Raw genomic sequence first — 20,732 nt, 5'->3', positions numbered from 1 at the left:
GTCTCAATTAACTTTTCATGTATGAAATGCCGAATCGCACGTGTCTTAAAAAAAAAAAAAAAAGGAGTTGCAAAGCATATATTTAACTAAGGTGTCACATGAATTTAAAGACATCTAATAGATATTTCTTTTGCCTTATGTAATTCCATTTCAGTGTAACCTTTCCCTAATAAATGAGACAGTGCATCAGTAATTGCATAATATTACTGTTCCCTCACACTGTGCAGCCTTGTTATCTGGCTTCACAGCAGAGAACAGCAATTGAAAACATACCCTGGTGAAAGATTTATAGCCATTGTTTGTATGCAGCTGCAAAGGGTCTACTTGAAGCCAATGAAAACACGTCCGAGATATTAAGAGGTTAACATCCCTTCGCTTTCTGCCTCAGAAAAAAAAAAAAAAAAAAGATGTAGCATTACAGAATGAAACAGTTTAATGTAGTAGGAGGATCTCAGTTGGAGAACCGCCTCAGCAGTAAATGAGATATCTGATCTCAGGGAATAAGACAATCAGACTCTCTGTGAACTCCAATGAATGCTTCAATAACTGAATTACCTGTGGATATTGCAGCCACACAAGGCAGTATATATTAATGCTCTCAGATGCACTTTTTTTTATTTTTTAATTATCATTGATATGACTAGCTGAATTTTTCCACTCTCTTCTGGTTGGTGTGTAAAGACAGAAAATCCAGAGCAGGAAAGGATGCTGTGTGGGAAATGAGTACGGCAACAGGAGAAGATGCAAACTTGTGTCGCAAGGCGATCCACATTGTTAAAGATCTTTGCAAGAAGCAAGTGGCTGACTTGGAACTGAGAACTTGCACTGAGTTTCTTTTGCTGTTACCATCGGACCAACCGCTGCTTATAACTGAGCCAGGTAAAAGAAATACAATTGCCTATGTATAGTGCTTATGTGTTTAATAATGCATTCTTACCTAGGGTAGCTAAGATATGGTATATAGGTATTTCAGCCAACAAGCAGTTATCCTATAACCTAATACAAGGAGAATTATTAGTATAGAGTGACTCAATATAAAGAAGTAATTTAGCTACTTTACAGATTTCTCTAATATATTAAAATTTAATTTGAAGTGCTAGGAGGTGCTAGGATGGCACTAGGTTAATGTGCTCCGGATAAGGAAACATCCATCCATGATGCATTGCTGAATTCTTACAGGCTAGAAGGATTTCAGAACCATGGATAGCAGCAAAGGCTTATTTACCTGCTAGGAGTACACAGTATAATGTGTGACTGACTATTCTAGGACTGGAGGCACAGCACTAAATTCTGCAACAACTGCAAGTTATAAACAAGTCCTTTGATGGAGTAAGATTCCAGTGTTATTTTTCATGCTGTTAACAACACTCATTGAAATCCAGTTTTACGCAATTTGCATTTTCTGCAGCAGCACTCATTTTCAAAATGAGTTGTCTTGTTATAATAATGAAAGAACACTTTCAACTTTTGTATATATTGCTATAGAAAAAAAGAAGAAGAAATGCTAATATGAAAATATAATGTAATAATAAATAATATATAATGAAATATAATGAAATATATATATATATATATATATATATATATATATATATATATATATATATATATATATATATATATATATATATATATATATACATATATATATATATATATAGATAGATAGATAGATAGATAGATAGATAGATAGATAGATAGAAAAATTATATACATATATATATATATATATATATATATATATATATATATATAGATAGATAGACAGATATATAGATATATTTATATTTATATATATCATCTCTTCTTCTTCTTCTTTTATATCTATATATTTAGATATATATATATGCATTATTTTTCAATTCAATAGGTAACAGTTCAAGTCACTCCCATGCTGACTGTTCTATGCAGTGTCAACAGGCTTATTCACTAAAGCAAAGAGAATTGTGCAGTAACCTTCAACAACCCGTTATATTTCCAGAAATGACTGATTGCGATTGGTTGATACTGGCCAACGTACATTTCACTTACTCTTTATTACTCTTCCCTTTTTTTTTTTTTTTTATTGTACATCGTGATTTCTCTTTGCATTACACTATTGAATACGTCTGTATATTTAGATTTTTTTTCACTGTAGCCTAAGTAACCAAAATGTGCTATGCAAACTTTTCATTTAGTAATCTTGCAGAAAAAAAAATACCCATTTACCCCAAATATAATCTCTTAGACCCACTCACATGATAATATGAATCTCAAGATATTTTCCTGTATTTAACATGATTACATTCTCCCATGAAGTTGTAACACTGTTTTATACATAACAGTAAAATTCTGTACCTCTTGCATTCTCAATCGTCAGCAAGTGATAAGCACCGGAGAAAGGAATGAAAACTGCTAGACCATATTTATGCAACCTATTTATAATATCTAAGCTCTACTTATCACCGTCATTAGTTCAATTCAGTCAGGCTGCAGAATTTAATAGTCACATCTAGGATTATTCTGACATTTTATCTCATTTTTCAAGTGCCATCATGTCTTGTTTATTTTGATCACTTTTTATTTTGTATTACCCTTTATTTGAGTACCATCCCCAATGTGTTTGCTGATAAGCTGATTATTATAACCTATCACATAGTGCAGGAAATATCACACCCTGTGTTGTAATTATGATGTGAATAAATGATGGTCCTGTAGCTGGAGGAAGAGGCTTATCTCTCTTTAATGAAGCTGTAAGGATTAACGCATAGCTCACATTTCCAAACCCCTTATTCTTCTGACTCTCCTTTTCCAGCTGATTGCCTAATTTTGTTACGTATAGGTTATTCAGTTATCGCCGAGCAAGTGTGTTGTGTGAAAAATCAAGCCCCCTTGTTTAACCAAAGTGTTATTATTCATAATAATGGACACGCTCTTCTCAGTAGCATTAGACACCAGCAAATAATCAATGCATCTTTAAAAAGATTTACCGTAGTAGTCACTACTTTGCATAGCTACGATCATGCGTTCCCTGATCGAGAACTGGCAATGCACATCATTTTATGTGCATCCACAGATTCCACCAAACACATGGATTGCATTTTAACATCTGCTCCCTGGAAAATGTAGATTGTGTGGCAGGACGAACAAGATCATCAAAATTGTAACGGTATCTCTGTCTGACCATGGTCTGTTATGCCTGTGCAAGTTTTGAAGTTGTGCCCAGGGAAAATGTTGGAAATGTGCTTATTGCCATGTGGGAGCTATAGATACTAGAGGGCTTATTCGATAAAGCATTGGGGAATGAATAAACTGTGGTAACTATAGCAACCAATTAGACTTCCCTTTTTACTGATATGACACTGGTATTTGCATTCTGATTGGTTGCTATAGATAACTGTGAATTGCACTACCTTATTATCACTGCTCTAGTGAATAAGCTAAGCACAGGGCTCCGTAGACATTGTATTACCTGTAGACAACTGTAGACATACAGCATAACGTTCAACATTTTTCTTCTATGAACTGTAGATACAACAACTGGCACATGTACACATTAACTTGAATGGCAGTGAATCTCATGTATTTTTTATCTTACACTAGAGTATTGGATGAATCAGTGTAGTTCATTGCATCCAAACTAAATATGCACAATGAAGTTGCCAATGAAAAGTCATCTAAATCACTTATAAATTTAATGCCCTGTGCACACGGTCAGACATTCCGACAACAAAATCCGTCATTTTTTCTGATGGATTTTGGCCCAAACTTCTCTTGTGTTGCATACACACGGTCGCACAAAGTTGTCAGAAAATCTGATCATTCAGAACGAGGTCACGTAGAACACGTACGACAGGACTATAAAGAGGCCAGCAGCTTTCATCTCGTAATTTATTCTGAGCATGCGTGGCACTTTGTCCGTCAGACTTGTCTACACACGATTGGAATTTAAACGATCGGATTTTGTTGTCGGAAAATTTTAGATCCAGCTCTCAATCTGATGGAGCCCACACACGATCGGATTTTCTGACAACACAATCTGATCACACATTTTCCAACGGAAAGTCCAACCGTGTGTACAGGGCATAAGACGTTGTGGAAAACTCAAGCTAATTGATAAAAAGTAAGACAATGTTAACCAATCAGATTTCAGATGTTATTTTATTAAGTCATTAATCAGCTATCATGGGTTTTTATACCCAGAGAATGTAAAGTCTAATTTTGGAAAATAAAATTGTATACAGGTGTTTGGGGTTCGTAAACAGCATAGTTCACTTCAAATCTTCATATGCATATATATGTAAAAAACATAAAATAAAAAATTGCACTACATTAAAAAATAAGATGCCTGATTCTTTACTCTAATCACTGATTTTTACTTTGTAGAAATGGCCAACATGATTTGAACATGAACCATAAAAAGTAGGTAACTTAAAGTGTCAGGCTACAAAACATTGGTCGTTTTTAGCAGGTGTTAAAGAGTGCAATCACTTAATAGTTTCTGTTTATTATTAAAGTGGTTCTAAAGCCTTAAGGTTTTTCAGTGCATTCTATGCATTAAAGTGATAAACATTCTGTGCTGCAGCTCCCTCCCTTTGTTTTGTTACCTGAGCTAGATTCCAATCCAGCAATGTGCAAGAGTGCAGCAGCTCCCATTGATGTCTTGCTCCTCTTTGGGCAGAATGATAGCAGCGGGAGCCATTGGCTCTCGCTGCCATCAATCACATCCTGTGACATGAGGGGGGGCAGAGCTGAGTCCCACTGTCTGTGTCAATGGACAGAGCGGCGGGTCTGGGGAGCGAGCATGCAACCCCCCATGGAAAGCAACTTTCTGTGGGGGCACATGCCAAAGATGAGGGGCCTGGAGTACCAGCAGGAGACCCCAGAAGAATAGGATTGGCGCTGCTTTGTGCAAAAGCATTGCAGAGAGCAGGTAAGTTTGACATGAAGTTTAATACCACTTTAAAATGGGTATACAGTGACATAGTTAAAAATTACAAAGAGAGAATTCACTGTTGAAGTATGCATGACTTACCCACTGTATGAATTCACATGCTGCTTTAACCCATCAGAATCCACCTATAGTTTTACTATCTCAAGATTTCCTTATTTAAAAAAAGAGAAACAGTAAATAGGTGCTGTTTTCTACTTGTGCATAAGACAATACAGATACCTGTATGGAGCTGATGAGAGTGGCTCTGTGCCTTGTGATTATTGCCATGGCCAATGCCAGCAGTCACAAATGAAAACACTCATGTGTTTACATTTAAAGGTATCCCCTTCCTCTTACAATGGAGGAAGGTGAGAAGAGGGGTTTATGAATGATGGATTATTGAATGAAGATTAGGCAGCAGCAGATTGAATAAATTGGATCAACTTGATTGTGGGATTCTTTTAAATCTATACTGACGCCTTCATCTCCTGTACATCTCATCTCCATCTTGTCGCTGTAGGGACCTCTTTGTTAACACCTGCGCTTCCTTCTCCTCATCCCCTCATCCCTATCCTACCATTGTATGTGACCTGTACATTAACCCATTCACCTTCTTCTCCCTCCATGTATGATCTGTATGATAATAATGTCTTGTGTCCAATTATTAAACGCAATGTTTTCACTACTTCAATACCAGCATGGTTCAACATTTTCAAAAACAATGGAAAAAAATGTAATACATTTCCATAAGAGGTCTTTTGGGGTTTTGTTTTTTTTGTACTGTCCTGGCATTTTTATTTTATATGTTTTATAACAGAATGTAAGGGAAAATGTGTTTTTGTATTCTTATTCTTTTCTTTTTATAGTAAAAACTATGGTTAATAAATACCACCAAAAGAAAGCTCTATCTACCTAAAAAAAAAATACAAAATACATTTTGGTACAGTGTTAAAAAAATGGCTGTTATGAAGAGGTATATACAGGCTAGGTAAACCCCTAAAGTCTTTACAATGTAACATGACATGTTGTGATAAAAAAGCACCAAAGCACCCTTTTAGTTAAATTAATACAAACCATGGCAAAAATGCATCAAAAACACTATGTACCTGTGGGAAGGGCTTCGTCTGGTCACATGTCCAGGAAAAAAAACGCGATGCAAATGTGGCAAAAACGCAGCGCACTAGAGCAAAAATGCAGCATATGCGTTTTTTCTGCATTTTTGCAATGGAACAGTTTGAAAGAAGACTTATACACTGTAAATTTCTGTGTATAGAGTGTGTGCTGATGATGTTCAAAATGAGACATCGCCAGTAGTCAAAATAAACTAAATTCAGGCTGGAGTCTTCCTGAATTTTAGGTGTGGTACACATGAGTGCATAGCACAGTTTCATATATAGCAGTGCACAGCATAAATTTTGTATTGCAACTACAGCTTGGTACACATGAGGCGAATAATGGCCAGTTCAATAGAAACCAGACAAGATTTGAATGTCCAACTTCTGCCGAAGGGGCATGCTCCTGTCAGAACACAATATTTAATTGGAGATATCGCTGTACTAACATCAGATGATAGTTAGTACAACAAGCTCCTCTCGAGCTTCTCAGTTTTTTTCGTTCCGTCTGCTGGGTTGAAAAAAAATCTGATAGTGTGTACATAGGGGGGTTATTTACAAAAGGCAAATCCACTTTGCACTACAAGTGCACTTTGTTAGTGCAGTCGCTGTAAATCTAAGGGGTAGATCTGAAATAAGTGGAAGCTCCGCTGATTTTATCATCCAATCATGTGCAAGCTAAAATGCTGTTTCTTATTTTCCTTGTATGTCCCCCTCGGATCTACAGCGACTTTACTTCCAAGTGCACTTGCAGTGCAAAGTGGAGTCTCCTTTAGTAAATAACCCCCATTCTGTAATGGTGACCATACATGCTTTCAGAAGTTATCAATTTAATTTCTGATTAATCTCTCCTGAATGGGATAAAAATGATCAATCAATAGTCAGCAGCACATTTGATCAATATGCCACACATGGAGAAATGGAATTTGATAACTGGAAGATATGATCATAAGTTAACGACTGTATTTCTGTTTCCACCAGATTCAGATCGGATTTACGTCTAAATAATTTCAGTGTTGCCGATTGTTGCAAAATGATTGATCCACCCTGGTCAATTGATTCAAGAAGGGAAGTTATGGCTACCTAGTCCATTTTTTTGTCGTTTTGATCAAATTGCACATTGATGGAGACTAATGTAAAAAGGGGGAAACTCCGCAGGAAGAAAATATAAACGTTTGTACAAAAGGGCCACTGCAATGTTCTTGTCCTTTCATGAAAAAAAGATCTAAACAAAAACTTTATATAGCTTCTAGGCTATAGGTTATATAACCTATTTATGTCTCACTTTCTGGGTCTAATATGCAATTTAGCTGAACATCTGAACCACATACCCAGAATTACTTTGTGCCCGTTTGTCTTGTCTTCATATTTTAGGGAATCATTAGACGCCATGTTGTATCTGTGTTTGACCCCCATAATTGAAAGCTATGATATGCTAAGGAATTGTGAACACACACAATACCTAATGTATCTTTAATTCTCATTCACATGTATGGCTGTTAACGTCACAGGGATCTTAAATACAAAAGTTTTATGTTATTGTTTTTACAAAAAGGGGTTCTGTTTTTCTAAATTAAATTAGGTTATGTTTTGATGTAAGCAGTGCTGGGGCAACTTTTCTTTTTCTTATAGTTTTTGAATGAGATACATGCCTTTACATACATAACTTTAATGGCATCCCAGTCTTAGTCTGTAGGGTTCAATATTGCATTGGCCCACCCTTTGCAGCTATTCAGCTTCAACTCTTCTAGGAAGGATGTCCACAAGGTTTAGTAGTGTGTCTATGGGAATGTTTGACCATTCTTCCAGAAGCGCATTTGTGAGACGAGAAGGCCTGACTCGCAGTCTCCACTCTAATTCATTCCAAAGATGTTCTATTGGGCTGAGATCAGTGCGGGTCATCAAGTTCCTCCACCCCAAACTCACTCATACATGTCTTTATGGACCTTGCTTTGTACACTGGTGTGCAGTCATCAGTGCCTGACCTCATAAATGTGATTCGGAAGAGTGGTAAAACATTCCCATAGACACACTCCTAAACCTTGTGGACAGCCTTCCCAGAAGAGTTGAAGCTGTTATAGCTGCAAAGAGTGGGCCAACTCAATATTGAACCCTGCGGTCTAAAGCCTCGTACACACGATCAGGTTTTCCGACAGGAATTGTGTGATGACAGGCTGTTGGCAAAAAAATCCAACCATTTGCTCCATCGGACAATTGTTGTCGGATTTTCCACGACAAATGTTGGATGGCATGCTTTAAAATTTTCCGTGGACAAATATCTGTTGTTGGATTTTCTGAGTGTGTGTACACAAGTCTGTCAGACAAAAGTTCAAAGTACAAACACGCATGCTCGGAAGCAAGGATGAGCTAGTAGCGATTGGTCTTGTAAACTAGCATTTGTAATGGAGAATTAACATTTGTGACGTGGCAGATTATTATCTTCTTCTTTAATGGTATAATAATAAATCTGCTTTGCTGGAGATACTGATGGAGTTCAGCCAAATGTATTTTAAAAGGCTTTTATTTTCTAGTGATATAAAGGCTAATATTATCATGCTTGCTTTTCTTTTTTTTTGGGCAAGTTACCACAACACCATTATCCTGTCGCTTTTAAGATCAAACATACAACTGTGTTGGTGTCCCTTGTTAATTTTACATTGTATTTTTTTAAATGTAACTGCCTGCTCCCAAACTGTCATTTGAAGTAAAACACATATCCAAGTATTATTCTCCACAATTTTTTTCTTGTGCAGTAAAAAAAGAAAACAAATATAATTAGACATGCTATCTGCCAACAGAACTTAACCAAAAAGTGCATTCTATGCATCCAAAAATATAGAAAATATAACAAATCAAATCATTATTATTCAACCAAAAAATAAAATAAAGCCTCACGTATGTCCCCTGCTTCTTAATATAGGGGGGTCAACAATGCCAAGAGTTGCTGGAAGCAGGGGTCCGAAATAATTCCCAAAAATCATCCGGATTATTCTCCTGGAGCTCCCGCAGCAAAGGCATATGACACAATTGGTCACGATTAATAAAGTAACCAATTTTTGGTCCAAGAAATCCTCCTCCTCCTGTTCCTGGACTGGACTTGGGTCAAAGCAATAACTCCAAGGCCAATAATAAATAACACATTATCTCCTCCGATTGCGCCGTAACATCGCCAATTGACGAACGGACATTCAGAAATAAACTGAAAAGCGAAAAATGAAAAGCGCAAAATGAAAAGCATGAAATGAAAAGTGTGAAATAAAAAGAGCAATTCAACACTCACGAAACTTCTACTAACACAAAATTAGCAGAAGAAGCCCAAAGGGTGGTGCTAAAGAGCTGAAAAACCACGTACTACGTCACTACGTTCATATTTGTTGGCCGTCTATTGTGTGGCGTTTGTATGCAAGACAAGTTTGGGGCCAACGCCCTTCAGACAAAAGTCCAAGATTTTGCCTACGGAAAATTTGATCGTGTGCATGAGGCTTTAGACTGGGATGCCATTAAAATTCATGTGTGTGTAAAGGCAGGCATCTCAATACTTTTGATAATATAGTGTATATGCAAGAAGGAGAAACCCTCAAAAATGGGACTTTAGTGGCAACACGAGCTGATGCAGTAAATAGACACTCTAGTAATATCATTTTGTATAAAAATACAAAGCTGTATTTGTGACAATATAAAAACATAGTGTATAGGAAGAGGTACAAGCTATTCATATTACTTCACATTTTAGTAACCATGATTTTTTTGGTGTTTCCACTATTTGTGGATCACCAGTGGTGTGGTCCCGAGATGGTGGACACCCAAGACATTTCGAGGGGGATTTTTCTTAGTCTTTTTCAGGGGTATACAAAAACCATAACGGGGAAATATATTCTATAATACAAACATACCATTAGATATATTGTAAGGACCTATATCAACAGAGATTTATTATATCTACCTAAGGTACCTTGTACCTGTTGCAATTTAGTATAGCATTATTACAAAATGGTACCTACTTACCCAGTGGTCCCCAGGTTGTTGGCTAGACTTTGCTGCCCCCAGTTGACTATTTGAGGATATATTTTCATGTTTTTATCTGGCGCCTAATTGTGGCACTGTGGCTATTCTGTAATAACGCTATACTACATTGCAACAGGTGCCAATTGGGTAGATATAAATGATACACTCTGTTGATATACATATATATATATATAATATATTTTTGACTAAGAGAATCGCTCTTAAAACGCGTAGGGTGTTCTCTGGCTTAGAACCGTGGGGGCAGCTTGATACAGCTGAAGCAGGTAAGTAAGTATGTTTATTTTCTATATTTGCACACTTCTCCTTTAAGAGTGGTGCAGTAAATCAAAGTATCTACATGAAACATAACTAGGAGGTGGTGAAAAAATGATTCAACCACTTATTTTTACAACTTCCTGTTAACTGGTGTGGCAGGAGCCTAAGAATCCTCAAAATCATCTGTTGACTGGGAAAATTGGTCTAAACATTTCAACCAGCCACCTTGGAGCTAATAAATGAATGATGCTCTAACAAGAAAATATTTGTTGCCCATAGCAAACAATTAGCATTCAACTGGGAAACTCAAAGCAGGGTGCGATTGCGCTGTATGGAGTGTCCCCTCAATCTCCAAATATGGAAAGGCTTCTTTAGTAAGAGCTGTGAAAATGTGGATTAGACTTGGAACCCCCCCCGCTGGAACAAATTGGATCATACAGATTCTTTTTTTGTTTTGTTTTTTTGTTTTTTTGCCTTCCCCCAGATCAACTGTGGGTAAGGATAGTGTATATGTAGGTTTTCTATTTGTGTGTGTGTGTGTTTTTTTTTATGTTGGTTGAACTGAATGTTTTTTTTCAACCAGATTAACCATGTAACTGTGCAGAGTTGAAAATGAAAAAAAGGATTCTAATTTTGCTGCTCTGAGGAACAAAAAAAAGCATTGTTAGTAGATTTTTCAGAAAAGTTCAATTGTCTTTTTTACTGAGCCTGCACAAAATGCCATACATTAATTGTAAATGAAATTACTTAGACCCCTTTCACACTGGAGGCGTTTTCAGGTGCTTTAGCGCCTGTAAAGCGTCTGAAAAAAGCCTCATTTACCATCCCAGTGTGAAAGCCCGAGTGCTTTCTTACTGGGCTGGGTGCTGCGCTGGCAGGGTGTCACAAAAAGTCCTGCAAGCACCGCTCCTAAAGCACCCCTGCCCATTGAAATCAATGGGTAGCGCTGCCAAACCACCAGCAAAGTGCCACTGCAGCGGCATTTTGTGGGCAGTTTTAACCCTTTCTCGGCCACTAGCGGGTGTTTAAACCGTCCTGCTAGCAGCCAAATAATGCAGCTAAAACGTCAGGAGACCGCCGACGCCCTATGCTTTTAGTGTGAAAGGGCTCTTAATCACATGCAGTAAGTTTTATTTTAACTATAGGTTAGAGGTTATATTTTAAAATAACATAGAACAGATTACTTTGCATATCTTATATAAACTGCTTACCAGTGATCTGACCATTGACAGTGGGGTTGATTTATTAAATACAGAGAGTACAAAATCTGGTGCAGCTGCACGTTAGCCAATGGTAGCTTATAACTTCAGTTTTTCAATTCAACTTTAACAAAAAAAAAAAGCTAAAAGCTGATTGGTTTCTATGCAGAGCTGTACCGAATTTTGCACTCTCCAGCTTTAGTAACTCACCCCTAGTGTAAGTAATTCCCTGACCCAGACTCTTGTGCATGCTGGGTATTCATTAAAATTGAACTATCGGTCTAATTTATTGGGCAACAATATAAGACTTCATCCACACACAAGTAGTTTTCCTCTGCCTGTAGAATATGCAAAAAGTTGCAAACAAAGTTTTTATATTCTTTTTTTTTTTGCATTTTTTTACTTTGGTGTATAGACTTTTAGGCTTTATGCACACTGGAGCTTTTGTAAACTCTCTTCTCTTAGCAGAGGAAATGCAACATCAAAAACACACCTAAGCGATGTTTTTGCAAACGTGTTTAGGCGCATTTAGGTGCGTCAAGCTCTTGGGCGTGTATTTCATTGGCTAGAAAAATAATTTATTATTTATGATTAGGTCATTGATTAGGTAATTGAAAAGAAAATGCCTTCAAATGCTTAGGCGCATTTAGACGTTTACATGCCTTTAGCTGTTTTTTGCTCTTCTCTGAAATGCACAAGTGATTTTTTTTTCTGCCTCTAAACCCCTGTGTGCATGGACACATAAGCTAACATGGAGGATCATTTATAGGCAGATTTAAAAAAAAAAGTCAAACGTCTGTAAAATAGGCATTTTTTGAGCTTGATGCTAAAGTCTAGTTTTTTTGTTTTTCTTTAAAAATAACAAACATAATATACTTACATGCTCTGTGGAATGGTTTTGCACAGAGCAGCCCGGATCCTCCTCTTCTCAGGTCCCTCACTGGCGTTTCTGGCCCCTCCCTCCTGTAATGTGCCCCCATAGCAAGCAGCTTGCTATGGGATGGGGGCATCTGAGCCGAGCTGAGTTTGATTAACAGCAGTTGGAGCCAATGGTGCCGCTGGTATGTGTCAGCCAAACAGGAGAGAGAGTCCCGGACGGTCGAGGCCCTCATGCTCATCGCTGGATAGAGATGGGGCTCAGGTAAGTATTAGGGGGGCTGCTACACACAGAAGGCTTTTTATCTTAATGCATAGAATGCATTAAGATAAAAATCTTTCTGCCTTTACAACTAGTACATTAAAGTGGTTCTAAAGGCTAAACATTTTTTACCTTAATGCATTCCAAGCAAGCACAAGTGCCCCCAAGGGAAGTGGGGGCAACTCCAATGATTGGAGTTTGTCAGAACTTGTGGAGGTTTTTTAGTTCACCCGTCTCTTGAGGATTGAGCACAAGTTCTCAATGGAATTAAGGTCTGTGGCGTTTCCTGGCCATAGACCCAAAATGTAAATGTTTTGTTCCCCAAGCCACTTAGTTATCACTTTTTCTTTATGGCAAGGTGCTCCATCATGCTGGAAAAGGCATTGTTCGTCACCAAACTCTACTTGGATGGTTGGGCGAAGTTGCTCCCGGGGGATGTTTTTGTACCATTATTTATTCATGGCTGTGTTCTTAGGCAAAAATATGAGTGAGCCCCCTCCCTTGGTTGAGAAGCTACCCCACATATGAATGGTCTCAGGATGCTGTACTGTTGGCATGACACAGGGCTGATACTAGCGCTCAACTTTTCTTCTCTGGAAAAGTTTTTTTTTTTTCCGGATTTCCAAACAATCAGAAAAGGGATTCATCAGAGAAAATTACTTTACCCAAGTCCTCAGCAGTCCAATCCCTGTACCTTTTGTAGAATAAATGCCTGTCCCTGATGTTTTTCCTGGAGAGAAGTTGCCTCTTTGCTGTCCTTCATGACATCAGGCCATCCTCCAAAAGTCTTCACCTCATTGTGCGTGCAGATGCACTCGCACCTGCTGCCATTCCTGTGCAAGCTTTGCACTGGTGGTGCCCCAATCCCACAGATGAATCAACTGTAGGAGACAATCCTGGCACTTACTGGACTTTCTTGGGCGCCCTGAAGACTTCTTCACAAATGCAGTGGAATTGTTTTTTATGGGATTAACTTCAATTGCATGGCAAAGAGGGACTTTGCAATTAATTTCAATTCATCTGATCACTCTTCATAACATTCTGGAGTATATGAAAATTGTCATTATAAAAACTTAGGCAGCAGACTTTGGCAAATTTATATTTGTGTTGTTTTCAAAACGTTTGGCCACGGCTGTAGGTCAACCTGTTTGATAGACCCTATAATTAGCAAACTAATGAATGCACAAAGAACCAATGATTCTGCCATTATATCCATGTAAGAAACATTGCATCAGATTCACAAAACAATATACCTAAAAAAAAAGCATATAGTGAGACATGGAATCAATTTACTAAGGGCAAATAAACAAGGAAGGAAGTTGCACTTTGCAAGGGAATTTTCCCTAAAACTTGATAAATGTGGTAAAATTTCACTTTGCAAACAATACTCAATCATGTTCAGGGAAAATAAAAAGCAGAATTTTTTCTTGATAATTGGATGATGGAAGTCAGCAAAGCTTCATTTTATTCACTAAGCTCTGGAGGGAAACGCCCTTGCAAAATGAACAGTCTTTGTGCCTTTAGTAAATCAACCCCATGATGTCAAATATACTGAAAAATAGATGTTGAGTTTACATACACATTAATATAGGCATGTACTGAGTGAATGATAACTATCTGTGGGAACTACCTGCATGGAGTTTGCATGTTCTCTTTGTGCCTTCAGAGGTTTCCTCCTGGTTTTCTCCCACACTTGAAAGACTTGCTGGTAGGCTATTTGGCTCCTGTCTAAATTGGCCCTAATAAATGTATGTATGAATGTGAGTTAAGCACCTTAGATTGTAAGCCCTTCGACAGCAGTAACTAATGTAAATGTATATATTTTTGTAAAGTGCTGCATTCATTGTCAACACTATATAAGTACCTCAAATAAAATAAAATAAACATAACCGAATAATCCACTAAGTGAGATATAATGTGATGCACTAAAAGGGTTGTTATCTTTTAGTGAATTGTAATTTCTGTGGTTTTTAAATAGAAAATGTTAAAAGAACCAGCCAGGTATATAATTCTGCTAATGCTGGAAAGGTGTAGGCACCTTGGATGTCTGAGAAAAAAAGAAGAAAACAGCACAGGATCTTGATAGGGGAATGGGCTACTTGTCTATATAGACTGGGCATATCGTGGAGACATTAGAATTTTTGTTTAGTATAATTTTGCACATTACAGGTATTTTGGATATTTATAGTATATGTTTTATGTTCTATGACATCAGTGACATATTGGGTAGCCCTAAGAGGACATAATGTGTTTTTTTACCTTGGATGTCTCTAATCAACTCCTGTGTATCGAGGATACATCAGGATCACAAGTGCATGATATAGGAAAGACCTAGCCCTTGTACACATGGTCGGAGATTCCGATTGTGTGTGGTCTCCATTGGACTGTTTCCATTGGAGTATCCGACGGACCAAGTTTTCCAACTTGTTGGTAAAATTTTCCGACAAAATACTCCGATCGGACATACTCCGATCATGTGTAGAGAATTCCGATCGTACAAAGTGCCACGCATGTTCAGATAAAATTCCTACATCAAAGCTATTGGCTACTAGCCTGAACGTAGTCCCGTCGTAACGAAATAACGTCATCACGTTCTGAACGATCGGATTTTCCGACAACTTCGGCTGACCGTGTGTATACAACAGTTTCGGACAAAATCCGATGGACAAAATCTGACGGATTTGGTTGTCGGAATGTCCGACCGTGTGTACAAGGGCTTAAACCCAACCTGAAACCAACTCCCCTACCCTAGAGCTAAGCTCTGGTTCCCATAATTTACCAATCCAATGTCAAAGTGATCAGTAGACTACAGGTGGGAGTTAAATTCAAAGGGGGTATGCTTACCTCCAAGTAAAACTTCCTAGATTACAGAATTGGAATAGACGATTATAATTGTGTGTACTGCTATAATTGTACAATTTGCTGATATTGTTATTTTGAACAAATGGATGCTTCTGACAGGTTCATATAGCTAGGCTGAATCTGAACCTGTTCTGCAGATCTAATTTTCAGCTTTACAGGTGTGACTATTATACCTATACTATTATACCTATACCCATGTACAGTATACTCTAGTACGGTGTGGATATTGTAGAATGCCCTTTTCACTTTACTATGCTGTTATTCCACATGACAGCATCACAAAAGTCAACTTTCATTAAATGTGAGGAGTCTTTCTCTTTAACCTATGTCAATTGTATCTACCTGGTGTGCTTTTCTTCATTTGTTCTCTTTTTCTGCTTTTGAACCGGAGGATATTACAGTAGCTAAAGAATTTTAAAAGGACAATGAAGCCCTTTACTGCAAAGATAGTCTTATTTGCTGTTGTCCTTTCTTGAGACATGTAAAATGTAAAAAAAAAAAAGTTTCAATTGTTTAAGCAGAACATACCAGGTAGATTGTGAATCAAAGCTTTCCTTTAGTGATCCATATATAGCTTAGATGTGTTTTGATTGTATGCTTTGTTATATATAATTACATTAACAAATACAATATTTAAAATAGAAAGCCCCATTCCCCTAACCTGTATGATTCACTTCAGTTATAATCTGTTATTGTTGATTATAGAACTTGAATTGCATTTATTTGTCATCATTAATAAAATAAATTGATTTTAACTATGGTACTTCAATACCGGGCATTTACACCCCCTCTCTGCCCAAGCCGATTTTCAGCTTTCAGCGCTGTTGCTGTTTAAATGATAATTGCGCACTGTATCCAAACAAAATTTTTATCATTTTGTTCTCACAAATAAAGCTTTATTTTGGTGGTATTTGATCACCTCTGTGCTTTTTATCTTTTGCTAAACAATTAAAAAAAGACCGAATTTTTTTAAGAAAAAACAAGTTTTTCCTTTGTTTCTGTTATAAAATGTTGTAAATAAGTAAGTTTTCTCCTTCACTGATGGGCACTGATAAGGCAGGACTGACGGGCACTGATAAGGCGGCACCAATGAGGTGGCAATGATGGGCACTAACAGGCAGCACTGATGGGCACTGTTAGGTGGCACTGATGGGTGGCACTGATATGCAGCACTAATGGGCATTTATAGGTGGCACTGATGGGCACTCATGGGTGGCACTGGTGGGCACTGAAAGGCTGCACTGATGGGTTCTTATGGGTGGCACTGATAGATGGCACTGCTGGGGACTGATGGGCATTGATAGGTGGCACTGCTGGGCACTGATAAGCATCACTGATGGCACTGGCAGACATTGGGGATGGGCACTGATTGGCAGCTGCCTGGGCACTGATTGGCAATCCCTGGTGGTCCTGGTGGAATTCTGGTGGTCCTGGGCATGCATCTGAGGGGGGAGAGGGCTGCGCTGATAAACAATCAGCACTGCCCCCCCCCCCCGTCAGGAGAGCAGCCGATCGGCTCTCCTCTACTCACGTCTATTAGATACGTTTGAGGAAAAGCTGATCAGCGGCACTTCCTGTTTACATCGTGATCAACCGTGATTGGACACGGCTGATCACATGGTAAAGAGCCTCCGTCAGAAGCTCTTTACCAAAATTGGTGTAGCGGTGTGTCAAACTGACACACCACACCACTGATCCCTGTCGCGGCTCATATGACGCCCAGTGAGGTTAACTGAACCACCGCCTGCTTGTCATTCTGCTATAGGCCAGGCAGGAAGTGGTTAAGCTAGTTTCTAGAGTCTCTTTGGGGTGGAATGTACTCACATTCTCAATTTGAGAATTGTGAATAGTGATGGCCGAACGGTTCGCCCGGCGGTCGTTTCGCGGCGAATTTCCGACTTTCGCCGTCCGCGGGTTCGAACGCCTTTTTCCGTCGTTCGCCCCGGCGGACTTACGTGTTTAATGTATACAAGAACTTTAACCTTTCGTGACACGTTTATCATGTGTTACAGGACAACCAATTGAGACATGACAGCTCATGGACACTTGGACATTCCCCCTAACCTATAAATACACCCGATCCGGTGGCCATTTTACATTCTTTCTTCTGTCACTGTAGGGAAAGGATCCTGTGTGGAGTAGGGACAGAGAAAACGCTAGCTATTTGGTACACAAAAGTTCTTTTCAGGACTGGTATAGGTGTTAGGTCAGCAGCCTGAGTTTCTTTTGTCAGTTTAGATAAAGGGACAGAGCGCTGTATGCTGCTATTTTAGGGACAGCTCAGCCAGATTAGTCTTTCTTCATCATCATCATCATCATCATCATTAGCTGTTACTATCAGGTCCACAAAAGAGCTGTTCCAGCTAATCGTTCCAGCCTACTCTTTTTTGCCAATTTGTATAGGGACAGGCAGGAAGCAGTGTGTCAGGCAGTGAGGATAATTTTAAAGACTTGCTGTTACTATTAGTTCCACAAAGGTTCTTTTCAGGACTGGTATCAGTGGTACGGTAATAGGCTTGTACACGTATAATATTCTTTCTTCCAAATATAGAAAGAATATTATACTTGACTGCTGCCCTTCTGCTGCAGTCTGCTAATCATTCACAACTCACTTGTTCCACAAAGCTCTTTATCAGGACTGGTAACTTGGTCTGTCTAGGGTGCTACGGTACATAGGCTTGGGTGCGGTACAGTCTGCTGTTCTGTAAGGACCGCTATCGGTCCACAATACATAGGGTTGCCGTGCACTACTGCTGACCGCTGCCCTATACTGCAGCAGTCCTTCATTGGTATAGGGACTGACGTACAGTCTGCTAATCACTAACACACAACCTGCTTGGTCCACAAAAGTTCTTATAAGGACTGGTAACTTGGTATAGGGTGCTACGGTACATAGGCCTGAGTGCGTTACAGTCTGCTGTTCTGTAAGGACCTCTATCGGTCCACAATACATAGGGTTGCCGTGCACTACTGCTGACCGCTGCCCTATACTGCAGCAGTCCTTCAGCGGTATAGGGACTGACGTACAGTCTGCTAAACACTAATACACAACCTGCTTGGTCCACAAAAGTTCTTATAAGGACTGGTAACTTGGTATAGGGTGCTACGGTACATAGGCTTGAGTGCGGTACAGTCTGCTGTTCTGTAAGGACCGCTATAGGTCCACAATAGATAGGGTTGACGTGCACCACTGCTGACCGCTGCCCTATACTGCAGCAGTCCTTCAGCGGTATAGGGACTGACGTACAGTCTGCTAAACACTAATACACAACCTGCTTGGTCCACAAAAGTTCTTATAAGGACTGGTAACTTGGTATAGGGTGCTACGGTACATAGGCTTGAGTGCGGTACAGTCTGCTGTTCTGTAAGGACCGCTATCGGTCCACAATAGATAGGGTTGACGTGCACCACTGCTGACCGCTGCCCTATACTGCAGCAGTCCTTCAGCGGTATAGGGACTGACGTACAGTCTGCTAAACACTAATACACAACCTGCTTGGTCCACAAAAGTTCTTATAAGGACTGGTAACTTGGTATAGGGTGCTACGGTACATAGGCTTGAGTGCGGTACAGTCTGCTGTTCTGTAAGGACCGCTATAGGTCCACAATAGATAGGGTTGACGTGCACCACTGCTGACCGCTCACCTATACTGCAGCAGTCCTTCAGCGGTATAGGGACTAAGAGTTTTGTCACAGGGTCATTTAAAAAATGACATGCAGAGGAAGAGGCAGGCCCTTCCGCAGGGGTGGTAGGGGTAGGGCAGGAGCAACAGGCTTGAGCCAAAGTGGGAAGTTGCAGAAGGTGCGTTCAATTACTTTAAAGGATGCACCAGACTTGGTTGAGTGGCTCGCTCAGCCTTACTCTTCTGCACCCTCCTCATCCTCTCGATCTGCACCCTCTTCTTCACTCTCTGCTATGTGCACCCCCAAAGACACTACCACCAACAACACGACCACCACCACCACCACCACATACCTTCCGCTTGAGTCACTGGAATTATTTTCCGATCCATATCAAGAGGACATTTCTGATGCGCAGCCACTCTTGGTATTGGATCAGGAAGAGGAGGTAGCAACAAGCGCTACTCAGCAGTCTGACGCCAGTACCCAGATCAGCCCAAGGAGGAGGTTGGTCCCCGGTGTTGCTGCCTACTCTACTTATAGCGGTGGGGAAGGTGACGTTGATGATGACGTGTCTAGTGATGTCACGTGGGTGCCCACAAGAGAGGAAGAGGAGGGGAGTTCAGAGGGAGATATGGACCAGCAGATAGGGAGGAGAAGCAGCAATGACTTACATTGCACAGCAGGGACAAAGCAGACTGCAAATGTATCAGGAGCGAGTCATCGACCATGTACGGTCACATCTGGCGCTCCCAGGACACCGGCACATGGCTCCGCAGTGTGGGCTTTTTTTAACGTGTCCGCTGCTGACAATAGCGTTGCCATCTGCAATCTTTGCAGTCAACGCGTTAGTCGCGGTAAGCCCAATACTCACCTAGGGACGACCGCCTTAAGAAGGCACATGAGCAGCCATCACCGAGCCCAGTGGGAGCAACGGAACACACAAAGCCACACTGCAGGCTCTCACCGTCCAGCCTCGTCTTCTACTTCTCCTTCTCCTCTCTCCTCACAATTGTCCTCCACTCCACCTTCCATCACGCCAAGCTCACATTTTTCTGCAAAAAGGCAGGCTTCCGTGGGCCTAATGTTTGAGCGTAAAAAAATGATGACGCCGGATAACCCTCTTGCCCAACGGTTGGCGGCTGGCTTGTCAGAACTCATAGCCCGCCAACTACTGCCATATAAACTGGTGGACTCGGAGGCCTTTCGCAAATTTGTGGCCATTGGAACACCACAATGGAAGGTCCCAGGAAGGAAGTATTTCTCAGAGAAGGGCATCCCAGAGCTATATGGCCATGTTCAGCGGCAAGTGAATGTATCTCTGGCACACAGTGTCGGTGCCAAGATACATCTGACCACAGACACGTGGTCTAGCAAACACGGGCAGGGAAGGTATATCAGTTTTACTGCCCACTGGGTGAACCTTCTGACGGCCGTCAAGCATGTAACCCGTGGCACCCGTGTAGATTTGGTTTTACCGCCACGGATTGCATGCAGGCCTGACTCTTCTTCTCCTCCTCCTACTCCATCCTCCTCCCTCTCCTCCTCAGCTGCCTCCTCCTTTTCCGCTGCTAGCGTCTCTTCCACTGCACCGCCCAAGCTCCCCA

General features: G+C 40.0%; 1 protein-coding gene across 1 annotated transcript in view; it reads left to right on the top strand.

Moving 5' to 3' along the window:
* The first annotated feature begins 471 nt into the window (after nt 1-471).
* SYT6 (synaptotagmin 6) overlaps nt 472-20,732 on the top strand; it is a 650,982-nt gene continuing 630,721 nt past the window's right edge. The window contains exon 1 of the mRNA XM_077481583.1: nt 472-879. Within this exon, the coding sequence (XP_077337709.1) occupies nt 720-879 (160 nt within the window). The 5' untranslated portion in view covers nt 472-719. The remainder of the gene's footprint in view (nt 880-20,732) is intronic.

This window comes from Lithobates pipiens, unplaced genomic scaffold (assembly GCF_037356315.1).
Source record: "Lithobates pipiens isolate NorthernLeopardFrog02 unplaced genomic scaffold, aLitPip1_a1.2 Scaffold_16, whole genome shotgun sequence".
Lineage (NCBI taxonomy): Eukaryota > Metazoa > Chordata > Amphibia > Anura > Ranidae > Lithobates > Lithobates pipiens.
The sequence above is the reverse complement of the archived record's forward strand: the minus strand, read 5'-3'. Positions and strand labels throughout refer to the sequence as shown.